Below are 18425 nucleotides of genomic sequence, written 5' to 3' on the forward strand. Positions count from 1 at the left end.
TAGAAAAGGAAAAAGTTCAATGAGAGATTATGTGACTCCATTGAAGACATTATGTCAAAAAGTGCTGGGACAATTGTGTCTAATGCTCCAGAAAATTTTTTGCAATGGTGCAGCTTTAAAGTACTTATTAGAAAGCATTGACGATCTTTGACAAAAAAAAATTGTCTACAACAGTTTGCTAAGTTGTTCTCAAACATAGATCTCTAGAGTAATGTAGATCAATAGAATTGAAGTGTCATTGAATATACCGTCAGTCGGGTGTCAAAAGGATATAACTCCATAATTACAAATTTTCAGAAGAACAAAAGAAAGCCTCACAGTTGTTTTGTTTCCCCTCTGATAACCATAAAACAAAAATGAATTGATAAGTATTGATTTACATATCGATCTGTTTTTGTTTCACGGTTATCGGAGGAGGAATAAAAAAGTTGAGTTTTTTTTTGGTTCTTTTGAAATTTACAATTATGTAGATGCGTCCTTTGATACCAAACTGAAGATATATTGCCCTACTCATCCTCCTTTTTAGGACAGCTCAGCAAGCAACTATTGGTAACTATCTCAAAATTGTGAAAGTGTCAGATATGACCTTTAGGATTGGAAGTGATGCTATAAGCTTGTCCTGTGAAAACTGTTTTTATCATGAGTTTTTTAACTAAAAAGAAGAAAATTGAAATAAGATGATATTTCATTTTAGATATGACTAAATTCAATGCTGTGAAAGAGTATAAATCGCTGTAAAAGAGTTGATATCCATTTTATATCAACAGTAAACTCAAAGTACCAAGGACATCAAAATAAAAACTTTTTTGAAACCCCCTACCCTGGACCCATCTTACGTGTACTCATACCTGAAAACTGCGATTTTCAAAGGCTTCCTTTACTTGTTCAAATGTATGGAACTTCTGTTCATTAAAAATTGAATTCCCAATTTTTCTAATTGTTTCTAAAGATTAACAGTTTGTCACTTGCTTACCTTTTTGGCTCCCTGAGAGCAACAGTTTTCTTGTATCTTTCTGTAGAAAATTTTACTGTGGTAATAAGGGTGATTTAAGGTAAGGCGGAACAAGACAGACAAAGGGGAGAAAAATACTAGTAATACTAACAACTCACTGCAACACCAAGCCAGCTGAGGCCCACACAGCTACACATCCTCCTCCATCCCAACCTATTCATAGCCCCCCTCCTTACACCCTCCCAAAAAGTTTCCAGCACCTCGACGAGGATAGTAAGTAAGTAAGTATGACGGCACTAGACCTTCAAGGTCCAAACTGGCGATGCTGATCTCTGTTCCATGGCCCTTCAGCCAGGAAGTGCAATGAGGCGGTGGAGGCCAGCCATCCTGTGCTTTCGCACACCCTTCCTGCTTAATTTCCCTAGATTTTTCCAGGTACCCATTTAGAGCTTGGTCGACTCTGTCTGAGCTTACAGAGTCACGTCACTGACCTCTGTCCCAAACCAAATAACCGACCACGCCACGAATCGTACCCGTGCCAAGATGAGGATAGGCTGGGTATAAAAGGTTGGAGCTGCTCTGGTGTTGTGAGATGGTTTGGAGTCTCTGCTCTGTCACAAGTTCCTTTCTCCGTCTCTATCCCTGACAGGGATATCATGCTTGCGTGGCATCATAGTGGCATTAGTGTGAACCTTTCTTGAGTTTATATAATCGAAACTGTGTCTGCTAACAATGCTGTAGGGTGACCTTTAAGGTTGTTGACCCTTGAGGAAATTATTGCCTTGTAAATGGCAACAGCATTTGCATTGGATTCTGATCAATGGAAGAAAAATGACGAAGGGAAAATTCTTCAGAGGTTTTGGCATTGGCTCCGCTTAGAAAGGAAATGGATGTAAAAGATTTTGTGAACTACTTCTATCCTTATCGATGCTAAGGAATATGATGAGGAGTTTTGTAGTGTTTTTGCGTCGGAAAGTATCATGAAATTGTAATCCTATTTCAAATGATTTGAGATTAACCCTAATAATTTAATTATACTGTCTGACATTTCTGGGGGGGGGGGGGGGGTAGGTCAAATGATAGAAAGGAGATTTTTAGGAAGTTTATTATTAAAACTGATTACTTCTAAGCTTGAATTTTAACGTAGCCTCATCTAGTGATTTCGATAATAATACTAATGCAAAAACCGGAAAAAAACACGATATACATTTTTTTTCTTTTTATGAACCAAATGGATAAGAACAAGAACAAAAGGTAAAACCACGAATAAATTGAAAAAAGGAAAATATAGATATTTAAAATCCAAAAAATTAAACGAATAAAATGTAAAATAATGCCAAACCCTGATAGTAACAAAATAGGATTTACAAATTTGTTTCAGAAAAAGCCTATAAAGTAGCAAAAGACTAGATTTGGAACAATAATGAGCTTAAGGGAATTAAACACAAGAAAATGTGTCGCTTAAGTATTGCTTGAAGTAGCTACCTTTTTTCTAATTTCAATAGATTATTTGTTAAATTTATGTTTTGTTTATAACAGTCTGGCCCTATAAAATCTGCGAGCGTATACTTAGACATTTGTTTCGGAGAGGAGTGGATTTCCGGGGTGGGTGGACAGTTGGCTTAAAAAGACAAAAAATAAAATAACGTGCAAAATACTGTAAATTCATGATGTATATTCATGATTCTTGTAATCTCAAAATTTTGTTGGAAATCCAGAAGGATCTAAGTGAGTGTGTGCCCAAAGACTGACTACTAATACTACTAACAACAATTCACCGCATCACCAAGGTGCCTGAGGCCAACACAGCTACGCACACTCCTCGTCCATCCCAATCTTTTCAAAGACTCCCTCTTTACACCCTCTCAGGAAGTTCCCATTTCCTTTAAATATTTCTTTCTGACATCCTCGCACCCCAACTGCAGACGACCTGCTTTCTGTTTAGCCCTAAATGGTTGGCCGGACAATCTTCGGCAATAACAAATTTTCTGTAGTAAGTATTTGGTATATATAAAAGATGTGTCATTTATTTAATGAAAATGAAAGGAAAAATCAATAAATGCCCAAATTTGTTGGGTTCAGTAAACAGCTAAAATATACTAGAAAATACCATAAAGATAGTAGGAAACGTATGCTTCATTTCTAGGTCATAACGTGAAAAAGGTGCCTAGCGCTAACATAGCTAAATTAGGACATTTTCCTATTTGCCTTATTCATCTTGGTATTGAAGCAATGACCTATTGTTGCTGTTTGGGGTTTGATTCGTTTGACCAATAGGTCATATGCATTTGTATCACTTGTTTTTTCTGTGCCTTATGTAATCACTAGCTCTCTTGGGTTTCACTTCAGAAAATATTCACTGAATTCGTATATCTCATCGTATCACTCGATATATCGTATCACTTATCTTGCTATAGGTAGTGGCTATTTACCTGCGGCGTTGAAAAACAAGAATCATAATAATACATTTACGCTTTGTCATAATGCAATTATAATACATATGTAATAAATTTATACTTTATAACCTGTCACATAATTCCAGATATAAAAATATAAATATATAAAATACAGTGTCTTATAGGGACTGAACCAAACTAGCAGTCTGAACAAACCTACCTAATAAGCTAGTGCTCAGTCTTATAGCCCAAGGTGGTTTTTGGGGCTCTGCCCCTTTTTCTTCTCAGATAAATGACCCGTTTCCTTTTTGATTACATTTGCTTCTTACATAATTTCAAGGGACAAGCTAAAATCTAGTTGTTAAATCTTTTGTGTCGCAATAAGTAAACTTATGGTTAAGAATCGTATTTCTGTCCGTTTGGAATCGGTCATTGAAAAGATAATGTCATTAAAAAGTCTGTTGATTTGAAATCCTCATTTATTAGATTGGCTAGGGTCATTCTAGGGTCCACCCCAGCCCAAGTTTTGATTGTATGAAAACAGTGATATTTTAGTTACTCCTTTTTTGAGAGTTCGTTTCTAGACTCCAAAGTCTACATTAGAGTCTATGTTAAGAGTTCATGTTTTGTTGGAGTAAACATTGGAGAATAAAGTGAGCTATTTTCTCCAACTGTGCGAGATTATTTTTTCCTGAACCTGGCAGGATAGAAAAAGAGTTTTCGAGAAGTACCGTCGTCGACAGGAGGGTAAGTTTACCCTCCAAAAAGACAAATAGAGATATGTCAGTGGTGACACAGGCTGTGACACCTTGGACCCAATGGATTGGTATCTTAATCACTCCAAAAAGGTAGTGCACTTATCACACTTACACTGGTTGCAATATCAGTGCGGGAAGAAATTGTAGAACCCTTGTAATCACTCAATCACGTTACTATACGCTAACGACATTACCAGTGGCACTGGTGTGGTGTTGGAGATCAAAGACTGGTAGCCTATCGGCTATCATATCGAATAGTACTAACGAATAGTATATATCGAACTAAACGCTAGCGACTCCACCAGTGGCACTGGTGTGGCGTTGGAAATCAAAGACTGGTAGGCTATCGGCTATCATATCGAATAGTGGTGGCCGAGAGGTTTCCATATCGTACAGTGTTGGGGTATGATGACCCAGAACAGCGTGCATTGCGAATGCTTTGAATGACTTCTCACTGCAATTCCTTAATATTTCTCTCTCCTTGTCATCTTCCAAAGTTAAAGATGAGGTGGTATACGTCTACACTCCACATGTGTCACAGTTAGGGATTGGGGCCATTTTTGATTGGAAAAAGGTTGACTTTGTTTTTGCATGGCCACATTGAAGACGAATTAGATATATTGAAAGGATATTGGAGGTACATTTCTTTTGAAGGTTGGTTATGATCATAGAGATCTAAGAGCTGGGTAGGAGAAGAATGGAGCCAAGCCTCTTCTTCCTCCAAAATTTTTGAACTGATTGAAGACGCGATTCAGGACCGGTAATAGGGGTGTAAGTGATGAGATCCAATTTTGAGACTTTTTTTGCAACCAAGTCTGCTTGTTCATTTCCTGCTATCCCAGAGTGTGCAGAAACCCATATAAATAAAACTGATATATCCTTTTCTTGATAATTGTGTAACCATGTTTTCGATCTGGATGGCACTATTTCTTGCTTTGTGTTGCTTGTGTAAAAGATAAGCCAGAACTGACAGTGAATCAGTACATACAATATAAGTCTGATATTTGAAGTCTGTTTGACTTTATATGGCTTGAAAAGCAAACTTGATTGCCATAAGCTTAGCAGAAAAAATTGTCAGGTTATAGGATAAATGGTAGGAAAGAGATTGGCTCTGGGAAGGTATACCAACTGAACAACTACATGTTTTTTCCATCTTTGAGTCATATGTGTAAACTTTGGTCTAGTATTGATATTCTGCCATCTTTCCCAGGAAGATAACTTTCATCAGTAGGCTACTTGGGGTAGTCCTTCATTTTTGTGACACTGTTCTTAGGAATAATCAACTCACCAATTCCTCTAGAGGCCCTAGAAGAGTCATCATCCAAATTGACTGCCAGTTTGCCATTCTCCATGAATTCCTGCACGCCAGGAAGGCATAGAAACCTCTAAAAAGAGGGATTCTCATTTGGCTTAAAACAAGCATCAGGAACGTGGTGACGTTCCATCAGGAACGTCTGGCATCAGGAACGTGGTGACCAATGCTTTCTTTGTAAATAATAGGATTTTGAGTTTTATCTTCTTTGGAAGATGATATCAAACAGTTCGTGGTAATGTACTGTAAGTAAGGAGCGAGCCGGCTCAATGGTAACCGAAACTCTAAAAAAACGGAATTTTGATACCAATAGATACATCAAAAGAATTAGATTTTAATTCTGATTTCAAATATGTAAGTTTCATCAATTTAATCTTACTCATCAAAAGTTATGCGCATGAGAAAATTTGGCTGATTTTTGAAAAAAGGGGGAAAGACCCCCTAAAAGTTATAGAACCTTAATGAAAATCACATCATCATATTTGGCGTATCAGAGAACCCTACTGTAGAGGCTTCAAGCTCCTATCTACAAAAATGTGGAATTTTACATTTTTTGCCAGAAGAGAGATCACGGATGCGTGTTTATTTTATTTATTATTTTTCCCCCAGGGGTAATCGTATTGACCCAGTGGTCCTAGAATATCGTAGGAGGGCTCATTGGAACGGAAATTAAAAGCTCTAGTGCCCTTTTTAAGTGACCAAAAAAAATGGAGGGCAAATAGGCCCCCTCCCACGCTCATTTTTTTCTCAAAGTCACCCAATTAAAATTTTGAGATAGCCATTTTGTTCAACATAGTCGAAAATTTAATAAATATGTCTTTTAGGATGACTTGATCCCCCACAGTTCCCTGGGGATGGGATGCAAGTTTTGAACTTTGCCCGTTGATTACATACTGTTTTGTTTTTTGGGAAGTATACAGACTTTTTCTGGCAGAATTTTTTTGCGGTGGGGGGGGGGCGGGCGGCGGGGGTTACTCGGGAGAATCTTTCCGTGGAGGATGTTTCTTTCGGGTAAGGGACATTTCTATGAAGGGGGTGCCGGATTTCCGAGCATTATTTAAAAAACGATCAGAAATGAAATTAAAAAAAATAGGTTTTTTCAACTGAAAGTAAGAAGCAACATTAGAACTCAAAACGAACAGAAATTATTACGTATATGAGGGGGTTCTCCCCCAAGTCAATACCTCGCTCTTTGCGCTACTTTTTTTTGTGCTTTCAAAAGAGCTATCTATTCTAATTAAAGGGCCTTTGTGATTCAGGGGTTTGTGAATAAAAAAAAAATTAACTTTTAACGTAAAGAGCGTGGTATTGACTAAGGGGAGAACCCCCTTATATACGTAATAACATATACGAATAAAAAAACAATAAATAAAAACAAGCGATACGGCTCAATAGTAATCGAAAGTTTTAAAAACAGGATTTTGATGTCAATAAAATGTATCAAAAGAATGGGCTTATAATGCTGATTCTAAATATATAAATTTTATTAAGTTTAGTATTACTCATCAAAGTCTACGAGCCTGAGAAAATTTACCTGATTTTTTAAAGAGGGTGGAAACATCCCCTACAAGTGAAAGAATTTTAATGAAAATCACACTGTCAGAATCAGCGTATGAGAAAACCCTATTACATAGGTTTCAAGCTCATATCTGTAAAAATCTGCAACTTTGTATTTTTTGCCAGAAGAAAAATATACGAATATAGAAGTTCGTTACGTAAGTTAATTTGTAAATTACGTCAGAACCAAATTTAAAGACAGCCATTTAGCAAAAGAAAAGTAAAATTTTTATGCAAATTTTGTTTACTTATTCAATGACGGTGAGCCAAAATAAAAGCTGCATTAACTATAAAACGATCAGAAATTAAATAAAAAACAAGTTTTTTAAACTGAAAGTAAGGAGCGACATTAAAACTTAAAACGAACAGAAATTATTCCGTATATGAAAGGGGCTGTCCCCTCCTCAACGCCTTGCTCTTTACGCTAAAGTTTGAATCTGTCACACAACTTTATTTTTTAAAACAATAAAAGACTTGAGCGTAAAGAGCGAGGTGTTGAGGAGGGGACAACCCTCCTTTTAAGTTTTAATGTCGCTTCTTACTTTCAGTTTAAAAAACTTGTTTTTTTTTATTGAATTTTTTCTTCTGGATTGAAGTGACTAGATCCCCAGTTAGACCTCGGTACCGCGACAAGGAGGGAAGACCAGTGGCGGCGGGGCCAAAAACAGCACGCCGCGCCGCGCCACCGGTACGATGTTAGCTGCGCGGCATCGACGCGATCAATGTTGACCGCACACATTAATGTTTTAATCAGTCTTTCTCAAATAACAGCTTAAATTTACAACAGATTCGAGCCTATTCATGAGTTCAAAAATTCACAAGTCGCTGGCTGGAAACTGGTCTTCTTCGTTATTCATCAAAAGAAGAAGAAATCTGGTAGAAACGAAATGGCTGTGGCGTTTCAGAACCCTTGCATAATACGAGTAGTTGAAGTATCCATTAGCTATGTATTCTTAACATAAATAATTATCAAAATTAGAATTTTTTTCATCGAGCACTACTACATATAAAATTTCAAATACCTTATCACAAAATTCCTCAGTTATGTGGGTAAAAACTTTTAATATAAATTTTGAATTATAAGATTAATTTTTTCATAATGCCATTTTCCTTTATATTTTCTTCCAACTTTAAAACAGTTTAAATGGGCTAATTTTTTATTGATTTTTTTTTTTTTTTTTTTTTTGCTCTTTTGGATTAATAAGAACCATTATTTCATTAAAAACTGGTTTTTAATTAAAATTTCAAAAAAAATGCATTTTAAAGTTTTTTTTGGCTAAAGTTTTCTTTATAGAATATATGTCATGTAGGCTAAGGCTGAACTGCTGCTTTTTTATCGCTTTTGGCTGCTCTTTTGGATATTATTCATTTTTTTCTTTTGGGGATTCATTCCAAATTATAAACTGATAAATACCTAATATCAGTCAAATTATAAACTGTATCTAAAAGGAGTAAATTTATCAAATTGAAAAATACATGATGAACACTTCACATGAGGACACTTCAATTACAATGGCACAAAAAACACTTAATAGTTTATTCTTAGGTAAAAAATGAAAAGCTCATCCGTTTTAAGTGTAATTAAATGAAATAATATGCAGACTGAAGTAGCTCCAGGAAGATGTTGAAATTTTCATCCTAGTTCGTCACTTTTAATCCAAGCAAAATGTTAGGACACTTAGTATCAGTTATAGAGTTTAAGCTTTGATTTCCAAATGCTCACAAGAATTACCAAATTTAAGAAGGTCGCAACAATAAGTCACTTGTGGTCAAAATAATTAGACTCCTCTTTGATCCCCACCCAGGCTCAAAGCTTCTGCTATGGTCATTTCCATGGAAATCTCCAAAGATTTTCTTTTTAAAATAGCTGTCAAGCGTAGTTAGGGGTATTTAGACTTTTTTGCTTTTCTTCAAAGCTTTGAAAAAAGTGTTATAATATTCCAAATGTTACATTTGTGCATATTTTTGGTAATCATTTGTGGGGTGATCGAATTTTATAAACCACTGTAGATACGTAAGAACGTTGCAACATCTTGTACCCTAAGGTCATAAGACTGTCAAAGACTCCTCCTTGAACCTCCCAAATTGAAAGCTTTTATTATGACCTGGCCTTTTAATGTAACTTGGGCACTGGACCAAGGACGCCATTGTTACTCGAGTGCACCGTTAGGTGGGGATGTCGATATCACTTTCGTCACACCAATTCGTTTTAATCTGAATCCGCCTGTACATATGAGTGAATTTTTTCAAAGTAAACCCGTTTCATCATTAGGGAAAAAAAACGGATTGGACGCATATGTCCCTTTCTCTTTGGACGATAAAACCATGCAAGTGCTACTTCAAGTATAAATCACGAAAATCTTGTTAATTTTGTCAACTTTTCAACTTTTTGGCATCCCTGCTTTCAATAAAAAAAAAAAATCAAGGTACTATCACTTAAATATAATAACTCCCTATGCCCCCCTTCTGGGTACCATCTTGATAGGATACCGTCTCTGCTTTAAATAAAAAAAAAAAATTAAATTTTTTGCACCCCTGCTTAAAAAAATTGCGATTTTATAATTTAAATATTTTAGCTAAATACCCCCCCCCCCCCTCTAGATACCACCTTGATAGGATGCCGTCTCTGCTTTAAATTAAAAACAAATTAACTTTTTGGGATCCCTGCTTTCAATAAATAACATTTCGAGCTATTATCATTTAAATATAATACCTCCCTACCACCCCCCCCCCCCTCTGGATACCACCTTGATAGGATACCGTCTCAGCTTTTATTAGAAAAACAATTTACTGAATAATTACAAGGTCACTATATGGTTCAAACAAACACTCAAAATAACGTTAAACAGCTTAGTGTTCCTTGAAAAAAAATTGAGGGTATGAGTAAAGGGGTACAAAGACAACAAAAAAAATGTCGAAATTATTCATATATACCTCAAATTATTGGAAAACTGAGTGATAGATTCGCCATGGCATTCCATAAGATCCAAAGAATCGAATTAAAAGGGAGCACGCACAAAAGCCAAATAAGGCCAGTAGCCTATGAGAAATCGCAAAATACCGAAGACAATGAACAAGTCCTAATGGGGGGCCCTGGGTCTATCAACATATTTCAATGGCTTCCCAGGGGGTTTGATATCATTTTCTTGTGTCTCCACTTTAAATGAAAAAAATAATTATCTTTTTGGCATCCCTGCTTTCAATAAAAAAAATGAGGTATTATCATTTAAAAATGATAGCCCCCTATCTTCCCACCCTATAGGCAATAATTTACAATTTTTTTATGAATCATATTTTTGGGGTAACTTCTGGTTCAATCTTTAATTCCTCAACCTTGTACGTAGCTTAGTCTATAGCTAAATTTTGTCTCAACCGTAGGCTATTTTTTTTTTTTGGGGGGGGGGGGGGAATGTTCCACAAAGAATATTTTATTTTATATCAGGTGTTCAATAATTGAGTATTAAACATTAAGAAAATCTTAAATAAAAGCAGCAAAAAAAAAAAAAAATCTGCAAACTTACAATTCAGCTGTAGAAACAATCTGTCGGCTATCAATTTCAAAATCCAAAAAAAGGCTGAAGCTGTATAGTAGTGAATGCGTTCTATAATTCTATTCAACTTGAAAATAAAATTTTTGACTACGAATGATGTAAGAAATAGCGATTGGGAAACTGCATTCAAAATGATTTAAGCTCATTTCATAAAGACAATACTTTTTTTTTGTCAACATATGAAGAACTATGTATATTACAATATTTGCAATAGCATATTGCACCTGTCTGGTTTTTATGCAAAGTAACAAAAGAGAGGAAAATTAATGAACAAGAGAGTAGTGAAGAATTATGGTATGCAAAGTAATATTTGGCAGGGAAAGTCACTGGTGATAAATCACTAGGGCTGGCACCGTGATTGCGTGATTTTTGGGGATTCGGGGAACCAATTTTTTTTTCGGGCTGACGCATAGATTTTCGGGGATATACCCGAAAATTTGGGGATAGTGTAAGCTCTGCTTGATTTCTAATCAGGAAATTTGAAATACTAAACCACACGAGAAGGAAAAGCTCCGACTTTGCGGTTGACGCAATAAAGAATTGCCGTAAAAATAATTTAAAGTCGACCGAATGCCGCCGCAGGCGCGCCGGCGGCGTTACGACACTTCGGTGGCGTTCACCCGGGCCTCTCGTCGGCGGCGTTCGGTCGATCCGCCGGTGCGGTGCCGGGGTCTATCCCCAGTTCACAGTACATTGCTGCAATGGGAGTTTATTTTAAGCAGCCAAGGGATCTTTGCAAAATTCCATGAAGGATAGTGTCAAGTTTCTTCAGGAGACATTTCTTAGCAGCTCCATATATAAATGCCCCATAGTCCATCTTGGATATTGCCACTGACTTAACAATAGTTGATAAAAGCTATGGGGGCTCCAAGGCAGAAAGCGATAATGAAGTTTTCTCGTTGTTTGAGACTGCCAATCACCTCATGTAGATGGGGTTTCAATGTCAGTTTTTTGTCAAACAAAAACAGTTTCAGGTTAGGAATGGCCATTGGCATGGAAGGAAAGGAAAGCGGGGCCACAAGTTTTTTATAAGTATTTATCTCTTTCTCTGTGTCTTGACCTTTATCGTGGCTAAAAATTATCCTAGCTATGTGTACCGTCTCTTAAGATGTATCAAATAAGTATAAATTGAATTTATTTGATTGTTAGTTGGATATATTGACTGCTTTTCAGACCAATGAATTTTCTTGCTTGCGCGTTTCTGATTGTTAAAATCCTTGAAAAGTAATTTTTGTCTGAAGGAACACTGAAGTAACCAAATTCTCCATTCTGAATTCGCAATGAGACTTTTTGAGAAGAATGTTTTGTAGATTTTCAGTTTTTCGCCTTGAAACTTCTCAAGAAGAAGGAAATTATAATGAAAAGCTTTAAGTCGTATTTTCATTTTTCAGTTGGTACGTGCATACCATCCAGACAATATTGCATGGAATCCAAATTTTGATGGGATACATGATGATGTTGATTGTTATGTCTTATAACGCGTATCTAGCTTTCTCTGTTCTTTTTGGAGCGGGACTTGGTCACTATACGTTTTTCATATTCAAGCCAAAGCAAATACAACCTGAAGCAAGTCTAAAAAGTGATGAGGATGATGATGACAATGATCTGATTCTTCGTACAAGTCCTGCTAAGAGTGAGTCGCCCATTTTGGGGAGACAAACTGAAACGGAAGTTGTGATTGAACGCTCTATTCAATGACATAAAAAGAAAGGGGTAGTAATACTTTTCAGTTGTTGGGCGCACCTGTTTTTTGAAAGTGAAACTACTTGGACAGGCGAGCTTTCGGTTTTGGAAAGCAGAACGTGTTTTGGATTATTTTTATTAGAAGGTTTTTTTTTCATTAACATAGACTGACTGCAGTAATTCAAAACATGCTGTATTACATTATATGCATATTAAAAAGAGTGAAAATTTTGAAAAAAAAAAGAAAGAGAAGGTTCTTTATGAGACAAAAATAGGATGTTAAATAATGTATTGAATCGGTAATTCTCTGTATAGTGTTTTGAATTACTATAGATGTAATGTTTCTTGGATAGCTACTTTCATAAATCCACCCCAAAAAGCCAAGTTTGCTCCATTAGAGTAGGAATGAATTCAGTTAAGAGCCGAATTGAATATGAATTCAGTTGTAGCTATAATTATTTTAACTATGTGACTTTTTAAACGAAATTTTGGCTATAAATAGATTGTACCTCTTTCTTAAAAAGAGGGTTTTAGTTAAGAGGGTTGAGTGAACTTATGATTTTAGGGTCTTGCATTTTTTTTTTTTAAGATGGTTCATTGTAAATCAGGGTCTAAATGACCTTGAGAGTTTTGAAGTTATTCTTCTCTAGATGCTGTTTTGACCGACATTCCAGAACGACATGTAGATGATAGTAAGTTGGATTTTTGAAGAATCTTTATTATTATTGCTGTTCCCGAGTTAGCCGAACTGTAATTTAAAAGCGAAATATATTGCTAGCAACAGAAAGGGAGATTTTCTGAAATTTAAATTTTAGAAGATGAACAAAACCTATTTTGCATGGGCAAGGACTAAAAAAAGAAAAACGGTAATTCATACTGAAAATATTGACTGTCTAAAACCGAGCGCGTATCTACGAAAAAGGAATGTATATTGTGTGTTAATACAAAGATTTTATATTAATAATAATCTTAAAATATATTAATAATATACTTGATAAGTATATTATTATTATAATTTTTTGTAATACTTAATATGATTGATCAAACATATTTAAAGTAACTTATATTTAAAAATATAATTAGTATAATATATATATAATTTAATATATTTTTTAACATATATTATAATATATAATTTAATTATTATAATTACTTATAGTTTTTATAATATACTTGAAAGTTTGTATGTTAAGGATGATAGCTTCAGCTTTTTTTAAATATTAATTTTCTGTTGTTAGCCTTTAACATGCTAAACCATAGATATTTGAGAGCTAGGAAACACACTCTAAATATTTGTAATGCCCCTCTTATTTCAACTGTGATGTAAAAAACACTTCGGGTTGCATATTTCCACGAGACCCGTTGTTAAAATGTTAAATGTTACCTTGACCTCCTGATTTTCGGTTTCAGATCTACAGGGATATCACATTACAAAATAATTCTATCCGTCTTCCCTCTTCTGCGATATTTTATAAATAAATTTCAAATTTCTACATCTGATATGTAGTTTTTTTTTTTTTTTTTTTTTTTTTTTTTTTTTTTTTTTTACACCACCTACAGAAATTTGACTTTCAATTTGTCCCTCTCAAGATCAAATGAAGTCTTTGAATTTATTCCCTCACCATCGATGTTTTCGTCTATAAATTTCAGCTTTTTGTTATATAAAGCTTAAATTCTATTTTGAGAATTACCCAAAGAAGTTTGACTTCGAGGTTATGACCTTTAAAGTCCCCTCACTCCAATCTTTTCTCAATAAATTTTTGGATTTTTAAATTCTTATATTGAGCACCACTAAAAAATAGATAGCTAAATATCGATTTAAGCCGCAAACAATATATATATATATATATATATATATATATATATATATATATATATATATATATATATATATATATATATATATATATATATATATATATATTTTTATATATATATATATATTTAGCACTACCTAAAGAGATGTGATTTTGAAGTCGAATTAAAGCCTACGAAGTTGAAGTGCCTTGATTTTGAAGTGTTTAAAGTTGCTCCCCTTATTCTCTTTACTTCCTAGAATATTTTATCTTTAAATTGGCGCTTCTATCGTATTGAACTTGACCTTTTTTATGGAACGTGATTTGGTTTTTCTTCGTTGAAAGTGGGTCTCCATTTGGCAGATTCTGGCATTATGCTAATTCTGCGACGCTTGCAGTCTCAAATCTGTAAACTGCCACTACGGGACCGGTAAATATTTCTCCATCGATATCGAATTTGCAGATACGTGTTGCGGATTTGCAGAATCTGTCAAATGGAGACGCACTTTAAGAGTATATGAATATCCTGCATAGCTAGGATTATTTTAAAGACTAACTCTATACTGTATTTGAGTACTAGCTTGTATATTTCTCCATCGATATCGAATGTGCAGATCGGTGTTGCGTATTTGCCGAATCTTTCAAATGGAGACGCACTTTAAGAGTACATGAATATCCTGAATAGCTAGGATTATTTTAAAGACTAACTCCAAACTGTATTTGAGTACTAGCTTGTATATTTCATTTAATTTCTCTATTATAGTTATATGATTTGTATTGTCTAACTCCAACTGTTTTATGACTAAATATAGTTTTATGACTATATCTTTTAATGACTAACTCCAAACTGTATTTGAGTACTAGCTTGTATATTTCATTTAAATTCTCTATTATAGTTATATGTTTTATATTGTAGGCAGGGTTCTTATAAATGTTCAAGTTTTGAATAGTGGTTAAGAATTTATGATCCAGTTGGAAGTGTTGTATTATGTCCTCACATCCAGGTATGTATGCGGGAATATATTTCTATATATTATATATTTAAAATATACATATATATATAAAGGAATATAGTATATATATATATATATATATATATATATATATATATATATATATATATATATATATATATATCTAAGTGCATTACTGAATTATGGAAAAACGTAGGGGGGGGGGGGGCATAAAATTACTGGTGGGTCTGAACCCGTTGTTCCCTTCCCCCCTGTGTACCTGTCTGATCATGTAACATTCCTTTTGTATACCGTAGTTTGTTTTCGTATTTTCAAGTAGTAGATCCGCCGTCAAGTAGTACATAAGGTAAAAATCGCCTGAAATTGAATTTCTAAAATAATTGACTTTGCAAACCTTGTATTTTAAATGTTCCAACTTATTGAGATAGTCTCTCACCCTTTAATAAGTCACAGTAAACTACTCAAAATGAGCCGTTGTCTAAAAAAAAAATCCCAGTTCGAAAGCTGTGGTAAAACGCCCCTACATTGAATAAATTTCACGATTTTTAGCTTGAAAATAGTGTTTCTGTTCACCCCTTAAGCGCAGAATTCAACTTATGAAGCCCATTTTTATGATCTGGTAAATCCTGGTAACTATTTTAAATAACGCATATATCTATATCGTCACTGTTATGCCTTAAAGTCGTATCTGACACTTTCACACACCTTAAGTAATAGCCAAAAACCATTTGCTAAGTTGTTCTCTAGGGGATTATCAGTAGGATGATAGAAGTGTGATTGAACGTAAATTGCTGTGCTAAGCCTCCCTTTGAATATAGCTTGGAAAACGGTTTTTGGCAATTATTTCAGGACTTTTCAAGACGTCAGATATGACCTTTAGGCGTTACAGCGATGATATGTCGTCTATTCTAATATTACTTGACTCTAAGCATTTAAAAAAATTCTCAATTAGTATTTCATTCAGATCATAGTAGTTTTATATTTCCACGGAAAATAGGGCTTGAAAAACATCGAATATATGATTGTGAAAAAAAAAAGATTTTGGTAATTTTGAAATAGATAAATTTGAAAAGAACAATCTGGTAATTGAACAAATGGTAATTTCTTTATGCTTATTTGCCGTGCTCAGGCATGTAAAAAGGAATTTATTTATGAATGGGGAAATGGATCCCATCTTGTGGTGCCATCTATTAATATTATTGTTAATGTATGAAAGTGAATGAAAAGTATTTGAAACTTTAGACAGTAAAGTCTTTTTACTATTGCTTGATTTAATCAACCTTGATTGATCAACCTTTAATAAATCATCATAAGAACGCTCGAAGTGAGTACTAATCTAAGAAGCTTCAAGTTCTAAAGTTATTGTAAAATACGCCTGTATTGAATAAATATCAGTGGCGTAGTTTCATCAAAATCCTGGGGGGGGGGGGGGGCAAAGTTGGAGCCATTTTTCGAAATCAAGTGAAAATAATAGTGAAAAATAAAAATTTAGCCAAAATAGTACCATAGGGGCAAAGATATACTAAAGAAAAACTGACCTGTTTCTCTGGATGCTTGAATTATGCAGACTTATCTTAGTTTTGACAAGATTTTGCAGAAACTAAATTTAAGCTTGGGGGGAAAACTGAGGTCTGGAGAGGGAAAATGCCCCCTGTCCCATAGCAAATTACGCCCCTGATAATTATGACCGTTTTTAGATTGAAAAACTACATCTGCTCAACCATTAAGTGCAGAATTTGACTCAAAACGTTCTTATTGGACTTGATAAATCCTGGTAACTTTTTTGAATATGGTACACCATGCATTAGACTAATATCAGATCAGTCGATACAGTGCTAAAATGGGCGAGGGGGGTAGTGAAATCCCATAACGCCTTTTGAATTATTGCTGTCACGTATAACATGTTTATGATTGCAAAATTCTCTGTGTGCGTTTTAGTGTGAAAGAACTCGTATGAAAAAACAAATTCTTGAAGTTTCAGGTGATCGCCTTTTTTTGGGGGGGGGGAGGTCATGGATGATGTATTCACACACAAAAATTAAATACGGACTTACGAGCCCCAGCAAATTTTTAAGAGCCATAGTATTCAGGCTACCGTGGAGGACTGGCGTAGCCTACACTTAGTATATCTATATTAGCTAAAAGACTTACCGCATACGCTGTAAGATTCACCTGCAATACTACTTTATATATTGTCCTATCAATGTGATAATGGGTCAAATGCAAAATCCAAATTTTAAACGAATGTGTGGAATTCCACAATATCTCATTCTATTATCATGTTGACTCTTTTTCTATCTCTTAGTTTCTTGTTTTTTGTATTTGTCAAATTTTTTAAATAATAAATTTGCGACTTGCTGTAGATTTACGACTTTTATGTTTACTAATTTCTCTGTAGCGCTTTACCATTTCGTTTGGACGAAACTTTAGAGAAGCTGCAATTTGTTGGATAAGTACTTTCCACCGTGAAATGCACCTTTGATCTCGGTAATTCTAACATTAATTACGTTATTTGTTGTGTCTAGTTTAACTAATAAAATTTTTTTAAGTTCCGCATAATTTTGTTAGTAGTGTTCTACTAGTTTAGGGGTTTCTTTTGCATTTATCGTGGCATTAACATTGGGTCGTAGAAAATGTTTTTTTCTGAACTTAATTCAGCGTGATTTTAAGTTGATCTGTGCAAAAAATGTGCTTTTTCAAGAAGTTGGTGACGGATATTGTGTCGTATACAGGGAGGGGGCGCTGATCAAAATTTCGCTCCGGGCGCAAGAGAGGCCAGAACCGCTATTAATTTCGTCATTAGACTAAATTAATTGAAGAAAAAATGAAAAGAAGTCTCAAAAGAAATTCAAGAGCGATACTTAGACATGAAAGTAATTAGGTCATTAGGTCACCACAGTCTTCCTTAATTAATGGTAAACTCTAGTCATAAATAATAAACTCTTACCCTTTTTCTAGCTACAGCAGCGCCCATTGTATTCCCATGGTTAAAAGGATCTCGAAGATACCCCATTTTGTGTTTTTCAATGCCATCAAAAGATACTTTTTCGCTAAAAATGTGACACTTTCGGCCGACAATATTTGGCAATATAGGGGGGGGGGGCTATCTTGCAGACCACAAAGGGCATTCTTCTGAGTTCGGAACAGTTCTCTTTCCTTTTCGCTTTGTTAGGGGGCTTGGCAAAAAGAAAATTCTGGGGAAAAAATCACTTGCGTTAGAATTTTTATATTTTGTCTAGAGGGAGGCTATCTGACACTCATAAGTGATTCCTAGCGCCTTCAAACCAGTAATCAGTGCTAAAATTTTAGCAAAAATCATGGTAAAAAAAAAATCTGTCACAGCAACAGCCTGTTAAATAAAATTTTCTAAGTAGAAGAGCCACAACAAAATTACATTTTCGGTGAAATAAATACAAGCTATAAATGTCCATAGCTCATTCCTCCTG

The 18425-nt window shown here is 34.8% G+C and overlaps 1 protein-coding gene across 1 annotated transcript in view; it reads left to right on the forward strand.

Moving 5' to 3' along the window:
* The window catches only part of LOC148940361 (high affinity copper uptake protein 1-like), a 44039-nt gene extending 30881 nt beyond the window's left edge, over positions 1–13158 (forward strand). Inside the window, exon 3 of the mRNA XM_089105963.1 lies at positions 11918–13158. Within this exon, the coding sequence (XP_088962089.1) occupies positions 11918–12224 (307 nt within the window). The 3' untranslated portion in view covers positions 12225–13158. The remainder of the gene's footprint in view (positions 1–11917) is intronic.
* Positions 13159–18425: the final 5267 nt, after the last annotated feature.

The sequence above is a fragment of the Artemia sp. Qi Xiang Cuo genome, chromosome 20, assembly GCF_049724085.1.
Source record: "Artemia sp. Qi Xiang Cuo chromosome 20, ASM4972408v1, whole genome shotgun sequence".
NCBI classification, from domain to species: domain Eukaryota; kingdom Metazoa; phylum Arthropoda; class Branchiopoda; order Anostraca; family Artemiidae; genus Artemia; species Artemia sp. Qi Xiang Cuo.